This window comes from Bos mutus, chromosome 27 (assembly GCF_027580195.1).
Source record: "Bos mutus isolate GX-2022 chromosome 27, NWIPB_WYAK_1.1, whole genome shotgun sequence".
In the NCBI taxonomy this organism is placed as follows: domain Eukaryota; kingdom Metazoa; phylum Chordata; class Mammalia; order Artiodactyla; family Bovidae; genus Bos; species Bos mutus.
In genome coordinates this window covers 26,191,088-26,209,022 of record NC_091643.1, presented here as the reverse complement: position 1 = coordinate 26,209,022, position 17,935 = coordinate 26,191,088, and the positions used below count along the sequence as shown (strand labels likewise).

Genomic DNA, 17,935 nt, shown 5'->3' with positions numbered 1-17,935 from the left:
AACTTTACCTGCTGGTCTTGCATTAAAGTCTGACAAATATTGACACTGAAATCAAGTTGTTTCTTTAGCTGATTAATTTGTTCTTGCCATTGTTCTTTCTCTTCTACATAAGAGAGTTCGGACACCCAGCGAAGGTTTTCCTGACGCTGCATGCTGATATTCTGTTGTCTTGTCTTGGCTAAAGGACGATAATTTCCATCTGCTGAAAAAGGGCGATTGTTCTTCCACCTAACACAAGATTTAAAGCATTGTCATTTTATGTAATTATGTGTATTTTAAATCTAGCAAAAAACCTTGATACCCTGCTTGGTCCCATACGCCTGTATTCCATTTTTAAGTTCACTGAACTTAAAATGTATGTAAAATAGAGTGAGAAAAATTCCGGATTTCTAGTCTTGTACAGTATCACTTTGCATTCCTTTTCAGTCTTTTTTCACTTATGTTTTACAGAGAAGAGTTCATATAATTCTGTATTCTTCAAAATGAAAAGTTATTATGGATACTTTATCACAAGCATTTTCCCACTCTTCAAGCCTTTAAGCTTAGCCACATAACACCCCATCAAGTGCAACTACTTAAACCATCTTTTTATACATGAAATGTATTTTGGTTATAAATAACAATGCAGTAGACATCTTTGCTGACACATCTTTTTTTTTACTATCTATGATTTTTATTTTTGCTTAATTCCCCAAAACAAGAGTGAAGATCAAAGATAATCAACCTTCCTGCTATCGAGCTGGAATCTATCTTGACAACAGTCTCCTGTGATAAAGTAAACACCCTATGTGGTCTTTGTCCCAGGTTCCCAGCACAGAGCTCCTAACTCCTGACCATCTCCTGAGTGCCAACTGCTTCTGTTATTCATCATGCGCTCCTTTTGGCAAACCCTAGTTAGCTTCATGATGAGGACTGGTCACCAGAAAAACCAACCAGATGTTAGGTTGGAACTTTCAGCATTCCCCAAACTTCCAGGGAGGGAGACTGAGCTTAATCGCCAATAACTTAATCAATTCTGCCTGTGTAAAGAAATCACCATAAAAACTCATAAACAGCATGGTGAGGACAGCTTCTGGGTTGAACACAGTGAAGTACTAGGCAGCTGATGTGCCCAGAGAGGGCATAAAAACTCTTTGCTCCTTCCCAACCCACCCATGCTTTACACATCTCTTTCTCTGAGTAATATCTTTCATAAGTTAGTAAATACAAGTATTTTCCAGAGCTCTATGAGCTGTTTTAGCAAATGATGGAACATGAAAGAGGCTGTTGCTGTTGTTGTTCAGTTGCTAAGTCACGTCCTAACTGCACACGCCGGGCTTCTCTGTCCATCACTATCTCCCTGAGTTTGCTCAAACTCATGTCCATCGAGTCAGTGATGCCATCCAGCCATCTCATCCTCTGTCACCCCCTTCTCCTCCCACCTTCAATCTTTCCCAGCATCAGTCTTTTCCAAGGAGTCAGGTCCTAGCACCAGATGGCCAAAGTATTGGAGCTTCAGCATCAGTCCTTCCAATGAATATTCAGGGTTGATTTCCTTTAGGATTGACTGGTTTGATCTCCTTCCTATGCAAGGGACTCTTGAGAGTCTGCCCAGCACAACAGTCTTCCCAGCACTACAGTTCAAAAGCATTAATTCTTTGGCACTCAGCGTTCTTTATGGTCCAACTCTTACATCCATACATGACTACTGGAAAAACCATAGCTTTGACTATACAGACCTTTGTCAGCAAAGCAAAGCCAGGAAATCCCAAAATCTATAGCCAAGTCATACAGAAGTGCGGGTGCTCTGAAGACTCGAGACTTTAAAGTGGCATCTGAAGTGAGGGCACTCTTCTTGGGACTGAGTCTCCTAACCTGTGGAGTCTGGCCAACTCCAGGCAGTTAGTGTTGGAATTATGTAGTGGAACATGCACTTGGTTCAGGTAACTGAAGAACTGCTTGGTGTCAGAAAGACAGGAAACTCTTTAAAATCAAGCAAAAAGTTGAAACACTGAAACTAACCTATTTTTAGTTTCCTTTACATTGTAAGAATTACGATTTGCACTGTTTGGAGGATACATATGAAAGTTATCATTGGAACTGGCATCTTGCTCCTCCTCTTCCTCCTCTTCATCTGTCCGAATAATTCCTTCAGAAAGGTAACCATCTTCATCCCCTTCTTCATCTAGGGCACACTGGGTAGAACCTCCCCAAGTTGCCATTGTTCTGGAGATTAAGAGACAAAATACAGATCATTCTGGAGATGAGCTACTTCACCTCCTACTATGAAACAAACTCTATACCCCTCACCAAAAAAAATTACATAAATATATGTACATGTATATGCATACATGGGTTGTGTATATAAAACTTCATTTAGGGATAATTAACTATGAGATGGCTGTTACTCTCCAACTGCTGTAATATAAAATGTTTACTCTGACTTCCACAAAACAATTCTTCAAATAGATTAAACCAGTAATCATATCCCCTGGGACTCATTCCTAAAGTAAACCTCCCTCAGCTTTTAACTTTTCCATGAGTGACAGTTTTCTAGATCAAAACCCTCAAGAAAATCTCTATCAGTTTGGTCAAGTGTCTTAGTAATTTTTTAAAAAAATTTTAAAAGAGAGAAAAGTGATGCTATGAGAAGTTACAACAGAAAGTAGCTGCACTGAGTCACAAAGGTGATGCATAACACCCAAGCCTCACTGCAATAGCAGACTTGTGCTGTGATGCAGAGGGAAAATGAGGCTTGCCTATCCTACAAGTGTTAAGTTGGTGGTATTTTTTAAACTGATTTAAACACCTCTCTTACTTTTCTGTTCTGCTTTGCTGAGGTGTACACAGGTTCTCAGATCCATCACTTCTCAGTGAAACAGCCACTGGAGATGCAGTTTCAGCCAGACCTTGCCTCCTCTGATGTTCAGCCATCAGAGCTTCCAGCTGCTTTCTTCTCTGTCGTAGCTCCTCCCTTAACATTTCATGTCTTCGCATATCTGACCATACCTGTTATTTCAAAAGTTACAGTCAAGTTACTATAAATACTGGATTTGTTTCAGCCTTAAAGAAAAACAGGTTAATACTATTGCTAACACCAACAAAAATTTCTATCCTGACTCTATCCTTTCTACACTGAGACACCCATGAAGGTTAAAATGCTATTTTAGTAATAACATGTATACCTGTGGCGGATTCATTTTGATATTTGGCAAAACTAATACAATTATGTAAAGTTTAAAAATAAAATAAAATTAGAAAAAAAAAATTAGGCAACCATTAATTCTTAATGAATACAGTCAGGAGACACGCAAGTCACGGTTTCCATCTCTGGGTCAGGAAGATTCCCTGGAGGAGGAAATGGCAACCCACTCCAGTATTCATGTCTGGGAAATCCCATGGACAGAGGAGCCTGTGCCACAGTCCATGTGGCTGCAAAAGAGTCAGACATGACTAAGCAACTGAACACGGACATATTAACTTCATCAACTATTGAGAGAAAGTTGTTATGTTTTCCACAAATCACATATAAATAAAATGCCAAAGGACAAGTTTTTCTAATTGAAATGAATACTACTTACTGTAACTATTCCTTACATACAAGTCTGCCAAATATTTGTTAATAAAGGGCAAGACTTAAGATATTTAGAAGTATCTCAACTTAATTACTTTTTGGAAAAAATTATTTCTTTCCACAACTTAATAGGCTACATAATAGGCTACATTTAAAAACATGTTTCACGGATATTCAGTTTTCTTCCTTAAGACATGACTTAAGACCCAGGAACAAGATGCAATATACAATACCTCATTATCTACCACTGAAGAATCATGAGGCTCAAAACCAGATTTGTTTGTACTGGCTTCATTCTCATTAACGGTTGGGGATGAAGTAACAGCTGGCATATGTGTTTTTGTGGGACAATTACCCACACTAGCAGCTGACAGCTAAAAAAGAATTAATAAAAACTATTATAAAGAATTAAAGTAATTATGTTAATTTCATAAAAGCAATTATTCACCATTTCTCTAGGGCTTTGGTACCATATTTAGTTTTTTATTGCCACACCTCAATTGCCATCATGATTCAAAGAAAACCTAACATAAGAAAACAAGATGAAAATGCAGGCTAAAGATGATCAGTATTACTAACCCTCCAGAACATGAGGAATAAAACATTACTGTGGAAAATGTCATATACTCAACCCAACTCTAGCATATATTCCTCTGGTATTTAGACTGGGAACAAGAAAAAAGATGTAGACAAAGAATAAAAGATAAACATCTAGAAAACAAAGTTATATTAGAAATATCACTTGATACATCTCCTTTTCTTTGAAAACAAAACCTGACTCATAAATAAAGCTATTCATAACAATAAAGTGTAGGAAAAACCTCCAAAAGAATGGATAGTTCCCTCCCATATTAACCCTACTCCTGATTACATGACATGGACAAAGACTGTACATTCTCTGCTCAATCTCAAACACCCATGTGTGGGGTACCATTTAATAAGCATATATACATATAATATTCAAACTACAAATAAAGTATTTTAATTTCCAAAAAAACTCACAGTAGCTTAACAGCTTTACCATGTAATTTTAGACCAGTAAGAAATGGAAATGCTTCTCCCTTAACTGCAAAGTTCAAACCAAAATATCTTAATAAATAGTTATGAACACACATGTTCTGAATCACTAGCCAGGCAGCCCAACAAGTGAAGAATGTAAATAATCAGAGTTAATTCATACATGCTATCTTTCACAGTATAAAGGTACATCCCTAACCCATTTCATTTGTCCCTCCATTTCTTTAATCATGAAAGATTTATAAATCTATCATATTAGTACTAGAAAAGACAAGGAGTACTTTCAATTGACATTAAGGCTTTAAACATCTTTCTTCAGACAAACAAAGAAATTTCCTAATTACCTGTAGGTTAGGACATGCCTTTTGCAATTCTTGAATTTTCTCTTGAATCTCAATCAGTTTCTTTCTTTCTTCCTGCAATTGTTTGAGTTCTCTCTGTTGCTGCTGTAGTTTAGCCTCATAAAATTTCTCTCTATAATTAAATTGACATTATATTTATGGACTCCAATAAATCTGATAACAGCATTAAACATGATGTAGTAGAGTACCTATGGAGACTTTCTAACAAGCACTAAATTTTTATGACATGAAAGTCAGAAGCTTAACATACCTTGCCTTTTCATTTACTCTAGCATCTTTTTGTGTTTTATTGGCATTTCCTCTAGTGTTATTTGCATTTTGTTTGGTGTCTTCTGCTGGGAAGAAATCCTCCACAGAAGTAACTCCTTGATTGGCTGCATCATCGTCCTAAAATAGCATCATTATATTAAAATCATCTTGATATGTAAAGACATTATCCAATTCATAACTTAGTAAAATATGACTCGGTTGTAAAATTCACATAAAATTGAAAGCAGTAGGGAAAGCATGATTTTTAGAGAATAATGAAGTTCATCTTCTACCAATGACAAGAAATAAAGTACTAAAACTAAAACAGTACATTAATAATTTGAGCTGCCAATTACCTAGTACTGGCAAATACTAGTTTGACTTTTCCTTCCTTGACTAGATTGTGAACTATCAAAAAACAGTTTATATGAAAAAGATAAAAACTGCATCACTGAAGCTGGGAACTCTTGATATGAGATCATTTTTCTTCAGATATATAACTTTTATATCAACAATTTAATAATTTATGTCTAGTATCACTTGCTCAGTTAGTTTTCCATTTCCTCACTTTGGTATTTAGTTTGTGAAACAAGTACCAATGGCTCCCAATAGAAAAGCTAATGAGAATGAACCATCTCAAATGTGTCACTGGAAAAACAACAAAAAATTACTTATCTTCCTAACAGTAGGTCCATATCTTCTTTTAAAATCAATGTACTTATTAAACTGTTAAGACTGGAGGTCATCTGTCACATTTTCTTAAAAATATTTAATACTGTACACTTTATACATGCTTTCTCTGCAGATATCAACTGAAACTCTAACTGCTGGATATAGAATTATAGTAAAATCTTTTTTTTTTTTTTTTTTTTTAGAATTATAGTAAAATCTTAAAGAGTTAAAGCTGACTAGATTGCAAACCTGTCTAATCCATTTTAAGCTTCTAGACATGGTGTTACTCTGGTCTTCTCATGGATCTAAAAGCTAAGCTAATATATTACTAATACAGTAAGCTTAAAAAGAACTGAGTTACAACCCAAAGATACCAAAAATGGATCATGAGGCATTTTCACACAATAAGTGGAAAAACCAAAGTATGAGAAAAAAAAATACCCTGAAGTTTCAGATTGTTATATGAGGGTGTCTGATCACTTGATATAAACTCCAACACTAAAAGTAACTGACTACAGAATTACTGATGTAATACATGTTGTATTACAAGAGATTGGTTCAAGATGGCGGAGCAGAAGGACAAGCGCTCATGTTCTGAGAGAGCACCAAAATCACTACTAGCTGTTGAACCACCATCGACAGGTGGACACTGGAACCCACCAAAAAAAGATACTCCACATACAAGGACAAAGGAGAAGCCACAATGAGATAGGAGGAGGGTCGCAATCATAATAAAACCAAATCCTATACCCAGCAGGTAGGCGACCCACAAATTGGAGAACAATACTACCAAAGAAGTTCTCGCACTATTGTGAAGGTTCTAAGCAGCCCATCAGTCTCCCCAGCCTGGGGATCCGGCAAAGGGGCTGGGAATCCCCAGGGAACCTGACTTTGGAGGCCAGTGGGGTTTGATTATAGAACTTCCATAGGACAGGAAACAGAGACTCTACTCTTGGAGGGCACTAACACATTGTTTTACAGACTAAGATACATCAGATGGACATGTGGAGACTTAAAAGACATCATAAGGTTTTACAGAACATATAAGCTGTCTCATTTAATCTAATCAGGAATAATGATAGTTTTATACAATCATGGTAACTGTATAATTGTTTTGAACTTCTCCTGAGTCCCTTGGAAAAAAAGGATATGAGTAAAGGCACAAGCAAAAGAAAACTACCCATAATAAAATAAATAAAACTTATCAATCTTAAACATACAAAAATTTGGGGAGTTTTGGATCATTTTTTAAAAAGCTCTCAGGACAAGGCCCCTTAATCCTTTGGGGTTGCAGTTTTCTTTTTTTTTCATACATGTCATTTCCCTAAAACAAAAGAGCTCCAGTCAACATAAACCTGAAGTTAAGCTGACTCATCTCTAAGCCACCAAGTTATTCACCATTTCTGATTTATTATTCCCAAGCTGGAATCAGGATTGCTGGGAGAAATAACAACAAGCTCAGATATGCAGATGATACCACTCTAATGGCAGAAAGTGAAGAGACACTGAAAAGCCTCTTGATGAGAATGAAAGAGGAGAGTGAAAAACCAGGCTTGAAACTCAACATTAAAAAAACTAAGATCATGGCATCTGGTCCCATCACTTCATGGCGAACAGAAGGGGAAAAAGTGGAAACAGTGACAGATTTTGTCTTCTTGGGCTCCAAAATCACTGCAGATGGTGACTGCAGCCACAAAATGAAAAGATGCTTGCTCCTTGGAAGGAAAGATATGACAAACTTAGCATATTAAAAAGCAAAGACATCACGTTGCCAACAAACATCCATATAGTCAAAGCTACTGTTTTTCCATTAGTCATATACACATGTGAGAGTTGGACCATAAAGAAGGCTGAGCACTGAAGAATTGATGACTCCAAATTGTGATGCTAGAGAAGACTCTTGACAATCCTTTGGCCTGCAAGAAGATCCAATCAGTCAATCCTAAAGGAAATCAACCTTGAATATTCACTGGAAGGACTGATGCTGAAGCTGAAACTCCAGTACTTTGGTCACCTGATGCAAAGACCTGGCTCACTGGAAATCCTTATGTTGGGAAAGACTGAAGGTTAAAAAAGAAGGCAGCTGCAGAGGATGGGGTGGTTAGACAGAATCACCAACTCAATGGACAGGAATTTGAACAAACTTCAGGAGATATAGTCAAGGATAAGGTAGCCTAGTGCGCTGCAGTCCATGGGATTGCAAAGTCAGACACGATTTAGCAACAGAACAACGTTATATGTATAAACATATAAGGTATTATTTATATTTCATAATTATTTATCTGTGTAATTATATAGACAGGTATATATACACTGATATGAAGTCGGAGAAACCTGGCATGCTACAGCTCATAGGGTCACAAAGATCTGGACATGACTTAGTGACTGAAAAACAACACACTGATATGAAGAAATCTCTGACATGTGTAGTAGGAAAAAAAGCAAGTTGTAAAATAATATAATCTATATAAACACAAAGAAATAAAAAACAAAACTTTTATGTAATTTTTGTTTACAACTGCAAACTGATTTAAATGCACAGCAACCTCTGTAAAGGAGAATGGGATTATGAAGGTTCAGAGGGAGTTTATGAGTAATATTTCTTTTATTTTAAAATAAAGTACACAGTCATCTTTCACTTGAGTAATTTAAAATAAGAATTTCAAAAGAGGTTTTAAATAATACTTGAAATTTTTTATTCGCCAAAAAAATTTTTTCTATACATTTATTAGTGTGGTTATATACACTTCATTTTTTCAACGTAACGTAAGCTAAGCAAACCTAAATGAAAACAAATGATTAATTTTACCAGAAGATTTCTGGATTTCAAAAATCATATAAATTTGAATACTTTAGAAACACTCTTAAGGATACTTCTATACAGTGATTACGCTGCTGAGAAAACAACAGAAATATATATGTAATAGATGAATGATTTTTAAAAGTTTAGTCATTTTTAAAAAGGTTTAGAGCTAGTCATAACTTTGAACCACAACAGTTAATAAATACACTGTCTAGAGTGTATTAATAATTATATAATTTTATGTTCATATATACAAATGGCTTTTTTAAAATTTACAGCTAATAGGTCCAACTTTACTTATTTGGCCTTACTGAATAAAATTCAGACAACATATGGTTTTTCTACATCAAGTGAGTTAAGATCTCAGCTAGAAGTCTCAACTCTGGCTCTGACAATAGTACAACTGTGGTTAATTAACATTTCTAGTCTGTATGTATATCCACCTAAATGAGATGCTACTGCGTTCTACAAGATACAGAACTAGAATCTCTGGCAGGAAGACAAACTTGTTTTTGTAATAAAGCTATACTGGTACACAGCCATGCTCATTTGTTTACTGTCTATTGCTGCTTTTGTGCTGGGTATTATGACAGAAACTTTATGGCCCACAAAGCCTAAAATAATTACTAATTCACCCTTAGGAAAAGTTTGCTGATCTCTGGTAATATGGCATGTAAAGTGCTAAGCATATAAACTACTATATAGTTAGAATCCAATAAACATATACTAGTATACTTACACCCACATAATTATCAAACATATACACACATTTTACCTTATAAGACTATACATTTTTTGACAGATTAAAAAAAAAAAAAAGCAGTATTTACCTGCACCATGGCTACAAGGTTCTGTAAGTGTCTAAGTTTCAGTTTTGCAGCCATAAGCTTCTGGATCTTATGTTCAAATTCAGCATCTTCAGGAGTCTCAATGATCAGGCTGCTGCTGTGACTAGACAGTGAAGCTCCACTGAGGGCCTCATCTTCTGCTTCCTCCTCCTCCTCCTCCTCATCATGACCTTGTGCAACAGGCATCTCCTGTTCTCCTTCTCTATTGTATCGACAATCTGCTGAAAATATGTATCACTGAAATGCAGTAACTTAATGAACTTAATTAAGAGCTCTAAAGAAAGAAAATCCACTTCCCAAGAGTATGGTACAAGTATCTGTGAATAGAGTCAATCATACCTGAAGGAGGAGGCATGTTTAGAGCCCTTATGTTGGCAGCAGACCTGTTGTTAATTTCACAGTTAGAATTAACTGCTCGCCCATCTCTATTGTTAGAAACACACTGTGCATTAGAATTACTATTTACTTCGTTCCAGGTGGCAGCCACTTGTGGATTTCTGAAAGGAAGGAAAACAGCTTCAAGTTACTTAAAGTAAAAAAATATATGTAATATTAAAAAATCAAAGTTTTAGAACTACTAAAAAAATAATTCCAAACTATGAACATCATTGGCTATTTCATCTTTTAAATAAATGGCTCCTGCATTTCACTGGCTTCAACTATTCAGAAATTTAAGAAGAAAAATATCTAAAAAAATCAAAATTACAACAAAGAAAATTAAAATTACACCAAAAAATAAAGACACAGGAAAATGAGAAATTATATACTTCTTATAATTAACTTATATTTGATGTAACAAACAGCAAATTTACTAAACTTCTGTACTCAATAAATCCCTACTTGCTTTTCTTTACAGGACAAGTTAAGATTACACTGACCAAACAGCAGACTTACAGGAGAAAAGCTTAAGTAAAATGCAAACAGTAAGCACTCTACTGAGGGTTTTCTGTTCCATATTAAAAGTACTATTAGAATGAGTATGTTAGAAAAACAAACTTGAAAAAAGTTCTCACCGAATGTGAGTAACAGGTTCAGAGTTTTCATGCTCAGAATCATATTCCGACTCTTCAGTTTCTTCTTCTTTTGTGTTTTCATTCACAGCATCTGTCATCATATCTGATGTTTGCTCATAATAATGAACTAATTCTCTTAGTTCATTCAACCTCTTTCGAACTTCATTTAACTTCCTGATAAACAACAAATATATACAAATTAATACCCATTTTAGTAAAATAAAGAATACACCATTTCCATACAGTAGCAGCCAGCACATACAAATGTTAAACTCAGTCAAATACCCAGGGTACGAGACTGCAATGAATTTAATTTCAAGTACAAGTCATTCAAAATCTCATCACCTTATATCTAAACGTTACAGACAAAAATGTAAGAAATTCTCCTTAAAGTGCTCACTTTAAACAGGTACAAATGTTAACAGCTTAAATCTTAATGTCAAAGATATTCCTAGGTTTCTTAATAAGTATCAAGAATGTGAAGTACTAAATATTTCATTTAAATAGTACCTCTCAGGCAAATCCAATATATAGGGATTACTGAGCATTTACTGAAGATTCTCAATTTGTCTACAATATATAGAGCTCTATAAAGTATGTCACATTTTACAAAAAATAATAATTAGGTTGTTTTTACTGAATTCCAGGAATAATGCCAATAGTTTTTAATACTTAAAACACCTTTATCATCAAATATATTATGCCAGATGAAGAGAAAGAGGCTTAGTGAGGGTGCTATTCGTCCAGTCACACAGCCTTGTGAAATACAACTTCAAAGCTATCTGACTCTACAGTCTGGGCTAAAATACACAGATCTTTTAACTGCAGTACCTTTACTTGTAAAATGGGAATATATTATGTACTGCTGTGCTCATTCACTCAGTCTGGTCTGACTCTTCGTGACACTATGGACTATATAGCCCACCAGGCTCCTCTGCCCATGGAATTTTCCAGGCAAGAATACTGGAGCAGGTTGCCATGCCCTCTTTCAGGAGATCTTCCCAACCCAGGGATCAAACCCACGTCTCTTGCATCTCCTGCACTGGCAGGTAGATTCTCTACCACTGTGCCACCTGGGAATACCCCAGGAATACATTAGCTCACAGAAATTACATTTCTCTGGGATAACTCAAAAATGCATGTATAATACATACACACTTACTCTTCCACTATATCACTTAGGAATGTTTATCATATTAAATTCAGTTTTTCCAGAGTTTTCAACAACAAAAAACCCTAAATTTGACCCTATGATTCAATTATAATCTATGTAAACAATGTGCGTATAAATTATTTACTGGAGTTTTTCAGTTGGATTTAGGTGGCCTTCATTTTCATTCTGATTCTGAGAAACTAGAGAAGCAGCAGGATAAGGAACAGATGGCGTGAGGTTATTGGATTCTCCATTGACCACTGGTGTTAAGACTACAGGAGCAGAAGGAGCTGTGGTTGTACTTCTCTGATCCACACTCCTTTGTGGAGAGGCTGAAGAAGGCACAACTACCAAAAAAAAAAAAAAAAAAAGCCAGGTAACATACATAAATATAGCATCAAACAACACATTCACAGTTTGCTTGGATAGAGAAAAATGAAAACTAAAAGTCATTAACATCTTAAATTCTGCAGCTTTAAAATGTGAAACTTAAGCATATAACATCCAGGCTACTTGTTAATTAAGAAGTCCCTCAACCAACCAGAGTTAAAACAGAAGGGAAAGAAGAGCAGGAAGACAAGATGGAAATCAACAAGAACTATGATATTCTACCTTGAAAAATTAACGAGAGTGCTTCTGTGATCAATTTGGTTCTAGGTTAAGTTAAACACAGCCACTGTGTATGATGTACAGCCCACGAGCTACAAATTTACGGGGCAGCCCTAGCTGATCAGGTCCCTGAGAATGTTCCACTCCAGAGGGATTCTATCTGGTCTCCAAGATAGAACTCTTCTTGTTCCAAAAGATAAAGCAAAATTGTTAAAGTGACTGTGGTACATTACACCATGAAATGCAATAAAATTTTCTAATTGGTTGATGGCTAATCCTCTGCAGTTCTTGAACTACATTTTAATTACTCTTCTGTCCACACAAATCAAAGATATTTTATGCTTTCAAATGCAATGAATGAAGGCTAAGAACCTTTGTGCTTCTCTCCTACCACTCTAAGCTATAATCATTTATCTTTCTCACAATGACAACCATCATTTGTTGCTCACATTACCATCTACTACAGCTGGTTACCAATAGTCTTTTCTTTCTATTCCTTGACTGTTTTACCTTTTGCTGCTGCTTTCACGCTTTTTCCCAGAGAAAAGTATGATTTTTTAGTCTCAGTAGACAGAGTGCTCCTTCCTTTATATATATAAAGCTGACCACAAGGCTCTGAGTACAACTTCCGAAAAACTTAAGACGTTTTTCTTGGTTATGATCATCAGTTTAGGAAGAATAAGCATTGGGATTAGATTATACTCTGGAGGAGGGGGGGAGTAGCTGAAGTCGGGGGAAAGAAAGGAGTGTATTTCAGGGAAGAAATAGTACACTTCTTTGAGGGTGGCAGAGAATTAGGTTAAAGAACAAGGAACAGAGGTCCAGAGATGATGTTTTCTATCCCTCGTTTTTTCTTTAATAAGACAGCAGCTGAAGAGAATAATGACCAGTGGGGTTGATCCTGCCAATTCTGATTTCCAACGCTATAGCTCCTACTATCAACTGTTTGAGGAAGAGGCCTGACCAGACTTGGAGAAGGATAAGGTTAAATGAGGACAAGTAACTAGATCTCAATTAGACAAAGGCAAGTAAAACATGAGGTCGGAAAAGACAGTTTCTACAGTATAACTGAGATGACCACTGGTTTTCTTATATAACTAACTAGTTATAAATCAATATAAATAACTAGTACAATCAGCCCTCCATATCCAAGAGATGTGCAGATTTAACAAAAAGCAGACAGAAAATATTCAGGAAAAAAAACAAAACAAAACGTGGATCTGCAGCATGCTGGTTAACTGTCTACACAGCATTGACACTGTATTACGTATTTTAAGTAACCCAGAGATGATTTCAAATGGACTGGACGAGGTGCTTAGATTATATGTAAATTCTATGCCATTTAGATAAGGGACTTAAGCACCCTCACATTTTGTCATCTGTAGAAGGTGTGGGTGGGAGTACTGGCACCAATCCCCCATGGATACTAACAAATGGTTGTATAATTATTTAACTAGTATTAACTAGGTTGACTGTATGCCTTTTCTATTCCTGCCTGAGATGACTATTTCTATATTTCAAAAAATGAGGTGTTTGGAACTTTCTGGACTAAGTTTTTCATATCTCGATTTTTTTGTATAAATACTTCCTAAATCTGTTTTATAATTTTAAAATAAATGTACTAATCTGGTTTAGTTTTTCTTTAAGGAAAAATTCTGGATATGCTAAAAAGTGCAGCATTACTATGTCCAAGTATCTAAGTGCTTTGATACTTTTCCCTTTCTAAAATGCTACCAATTTTTCAAGTCCAAATTCATCTTTTTTTCTGAATTTTACAGAACATATCTACCATCTATTTGGCTCTACATTATATTGCTTTATTACTCAAAAATGTTTCACATGCAAGTGCTATTTCACCACAAAAATCTTAATTTTGGGTAACTATGCATTCATTCATTCATCAAATATTTACAAAGTAATTACTACACGCTGACATATATACTTATGCATCCTATACTTAAGACTACTGAGCCAGATTTACTTACATGATGAATTGTTCAAATGCTGATCTCGAAGTGTATGAAGTTCTCCAAGAAGTTTGTCCATTTTTTGTTTCTTTTCTTGTAACACTCTCATCTTGCTAAAAAGTTGGACTTTCTCATCAGGTAAATGCTCTGAAACTGATGGATTTCTGCTCTGAGAAATCTCCCTAGTTAATGAAAGACTTTCTGCTTGTCTTCTATTGTCTGGAACAGCTGGAGGCTTATTAAAAAAAAAAAGAGAAGAAAAATAAAGGCAATTCAAGGTTGCATTCTCATTTTAAAGATGCGTAAATATTCTTTATAAAAAGAGATAAACAACTGTATTGTGCTGCTAGGTAAGCGTGTCTTTCCTTTTCCTCAATTGCATACAGTTTTCTGATGTGCCACTATATATAATGTGATATATACTGTTTTATAGACACAAATAACTACACAGTGGGGATTTATTGGATGTTATTACCTGGATCTAAATTAAGTTCTAGAAATGCCACATTTTATACAGAATAAACCTTCAAAAATCTCATCCTCTCTCTTGCCATCTTTTTACAATCACCATCATACACTTCTTAACCTATCGGTTTTTCCTAACACTTCTTTCCTATTAAAAAAAATTAATGAAACATTTATGAAACATAAATCCACAAAGGATTAGGGAATCATATATGAATTACCACCACTGACTTTAGTCCAATTTCAATATTTAATATTAAGATGTTATGGGAAAAACCCCAACAAACTTTTTGGCTAACTCAATATTTTGCCACATTCACGTCAATTCTTTTAGAGAAATATTATGAATATAATATTAAAGCTAAAGCTTTATAGGTACAAAACCTCAACCAATTACTCTCTCAAGAGATAACCACAATCTGGAATTTGACATCTACCATTCTCATACATGTTTTTATTTTGTAATACCTGTCCATGTATCCATAAAAAATATACACTCATTACTCATTAGATAAGCTAAGTGGTATCCTTCTTAAACTTTCATTTTCATTCATTAGCTTTGGTTTGTTTACTCTAACTGGTTATGGGATTTCGCTCTGTGTATATATCATAATTTATTAACCCATTTTCCTGTTCATGGACATTTAGATTGTTTCTACTTTGCTATTAATACAATACTGCCATGAACATTCTTGTATGTATCTCCTTTTGAATATCTGAGAGTTTCTCCAAGGTGGGCCACTGCAGGGTCACTAAAGAAAATGTACTGCTGCTGCTGCTGCTGCTAAGTGTCCGACTCTGTGCAACCCCATAGACGGCAGCCCACCAGCCTCCCCAGTCCCTGGGATTCTCAAGGCAAGAACACTGGAGTGGGTTGCCATGTCCTTCTCCAATGCATGAAAGTGAAAAGTGAAAGTGAAGTCGCTCAGTCGTGTCCAACTCTTAGCGACCCCATGGACTGCAGCCTACCAGGCTCTTCTGTTCATGGGATTTTCCAGGCAAGAGTACTGGAGTGGGGTGTCATTCCCTTCTCCGAAAGAAAATGTACTAGATACTGCTAAATAACTCTCCAAAGTAGTTGAAACTCTCCAAAGTAGTTGGGTCATTTTAACTTGGTCAGCAGACAGGAGATAATGCATTGTCAACCATACTCATTTCCAGTGGAGAGAGATTAATTCATCCTTTATTATTCAAAGTCCACAGATTGAAATTTTTCATTTATATCATTATTTACAAAGGTCATCAAACTTATTAACTCTGAAATTAAACTTTAGGACTTTCTTGTTAGTTAAACACTGCAAAAACACAGATTCACAATAACTTAACAGTTGTGACTATACAATCTTTAAGGTGAAATAAGAATGTGTCATCTGGAAGCATAGGAAGGGGAAGTTTCACTCATCACTACGTTTAAAGGAGGTATTTCCTCTAATTTAGTGTTTCCCAAAGTATAGTCCCAACATGTCCAGCAGTGGAATTGCATGGCAGGATGCCCATCTCAAATGTGTGAATCAAAACAATTTTGGAAGTGGAGGTTCCCACTGACCAGAAATCTACAATTTCGAACAATCATGCTGTGTGACATCATTATGCTTGGTAAAGTCTGAGAAGCACTGCTTTCGTTAATGTGATTTTAAATCCAGTACACCAAAATAACGAAGTGCTGCCATGAGAATCACGGCATACAGAATCACAGATACCTGAGAATCACGAAGCTGATTATGAAAATGCTGAATTAAATCATTCAATTCTTCATTTAGTTCAGAGGTGATACTGACTCCAGATAGGCTACCTGTAGTTTCTGTTACAATTAAAAAGAAAGTTAACTATTCATTAAAGCAAATAAATGAAAACAACACTTTTACTTCTGAGAAGCTAAAAATAAATTGGAAGGGGGCATGCTTAGTCACTCAGTCATGTCTGATTCTTTGTGACTCCATGGACTGTACCATACCAGGCTCCTCTGTTCATGGGACTTCCCAAGCAAGAATACTAGAGTGGGCTGCCATTTCCTTCTCCAAGGGAATCTTCTTGACCCAGGGGTCAAACCCACGTCTCCTGCATTGCAGGCAGATTCCTCACCATCTAAGCAACCAGGGAAGCCTAAATTGAGGGGTAGGGGTGAGGATTTTAAAATGTCACTTAATGTAAGTTGAAACTAGTTAACTCTTAGATTTATCTGCCAACCAATCATTTTATATTTCCATCTAACCTGAAATAAAGGAAAATTCATAAAACTCTAGTATTGTGGTTCAACTCTTTCTGTCCCAACAGTCAAGAGGAAAATTGCTACATCTCAATTAAGCAAAAGGACTCAACATAGTTCCAATGAGGTGGATGAACCTAGAGCCTATTATACAGAGTGAAGTAAGTCAGAAAGAGAAAAACAAATGTCATATATTAACATATATACATGGAATCTAGAAAGATGCTACTGATGAACCTATTTGCAGGGCAACAATGGAGACAGACACAGAGAACAGACTTACGCACAAGGGCGGGAGGGGAGGGGAAGGAAGGAGAAGGCAAGATGAATGGAGCGAGTACCATGGAAATACATACACCACCATATGTCAGACAGGCAGCCAACGGAAATTTGTTATATGCCTCAGGGAACTCCAACTGGGGCTCTGTAACAACCTAGAGGGGTGGCAAAGGGTGGGAAGTGGGAGGAAGGTTCTCGAGGGAGGGGACATATGTACACCTATAGCTAATTCATGTTGATGTATGGCAGAAATCAAACCAATGCTGTAAAGCATTTATCCTTCAATTAAAAATAATTTTTTTTTAAAAGGGGGGAAAATAATAGGGACTCAATAGAGTTGGGGTGCAAGCAGGTCAACCAAATTGGGCTGGAAAAGTGGCAGGGAAAGTGGTGCTTCTGAAAAAGCCCAGCTGATTCTCACCAGCCTCAATCCCCACTTCATCCAACAAAATCAATGCTCTATACAGGGGTCAGCAAACTTTCCTTAAAGATTCAGATAGTAAATATGTTAGGCTTTGTGGAAATACATTACTTGTCTCAACTACCCAATTCTGCCTTTGCATGGCAAAAGCTACTATATATAATCATAAACAGATGAACATGGTTATGTTCCACGAAATTTTATTTCAGGCTAGTTTGCTCACTTCTACAATAGAACAGGTAATTTATTGAAGCACTTGCTTGTGATACAAGCTATACTAAAAGACCACAGTTTTTATTGTCAGGCTGTATTCCCAAG

General features: G+C 36.0%; 1 protein-coding gene across 19 annotated transcripts in view; it reads right to left on the bottom strand.

The window, feature by feature from the left end:
- PCM1 (pericentriolar material 1) overlaps window positions 1–17,935 on the bottom strand; it is a 91,038-nt gene that overhangs the window by 46,699 nt on the left and 26,404 nt on the right. For 14 of the 19 annotated variants that reach the window (XM_070364076.1, XM_070364080.1, XM_070364083.1 and 11 more), the window contains 12 exons: window positions 16,412–16,512; window positions 14,265–14,481; window positions 11,816–12,017; window positions 10,518–10,691; window positions 9,844–10,001; window positions 9,487–9,725; window positions 5,183–5,319; window positions 4,915–5,044; window positions 3,787–3,927; window positions 2,798–2,988; window positions 2,002–2,205; window positions 9–228 (listed from right to left, as the gene is read on the bottom strand). In XM_070364076.1, coding sequence (XP_070220177.1) covers window positions 9–228; window positions 2,002–2,205; window positions 2,798–2,988; window positions 3,787–3,927; window positions 4,915–5,044; window positions 5,183–5,319; window positions 9,487–9,725; window positions 9,844–10,001; window positions 10,518–10,691; window positions 11,816–12,017; window positions 14,265–14,481; window positions 16,412–16,512 — 2,114 coding nt within the window. The remainder of the gene's footprint in view (window positions 1–8; window positions 229–2,001; window positions 2,206–2,797; window positions 2,989–3,786; window positions 3,928–4,914; window positions 5,045–5,182; window positions 5,320–9,486; window positions 9,726–9,843; window positions 10,002–10,517; window positions 10,692–11,815; window positions 12,018–14,264; window positions 14,482–16,411; window positions 16,513–17,935) is intronic. The other 5 variants (XM_070364078.1, XM_070364082.1, XM_070364089.1 and 2 more) reach the window with 1 other exon arrangement.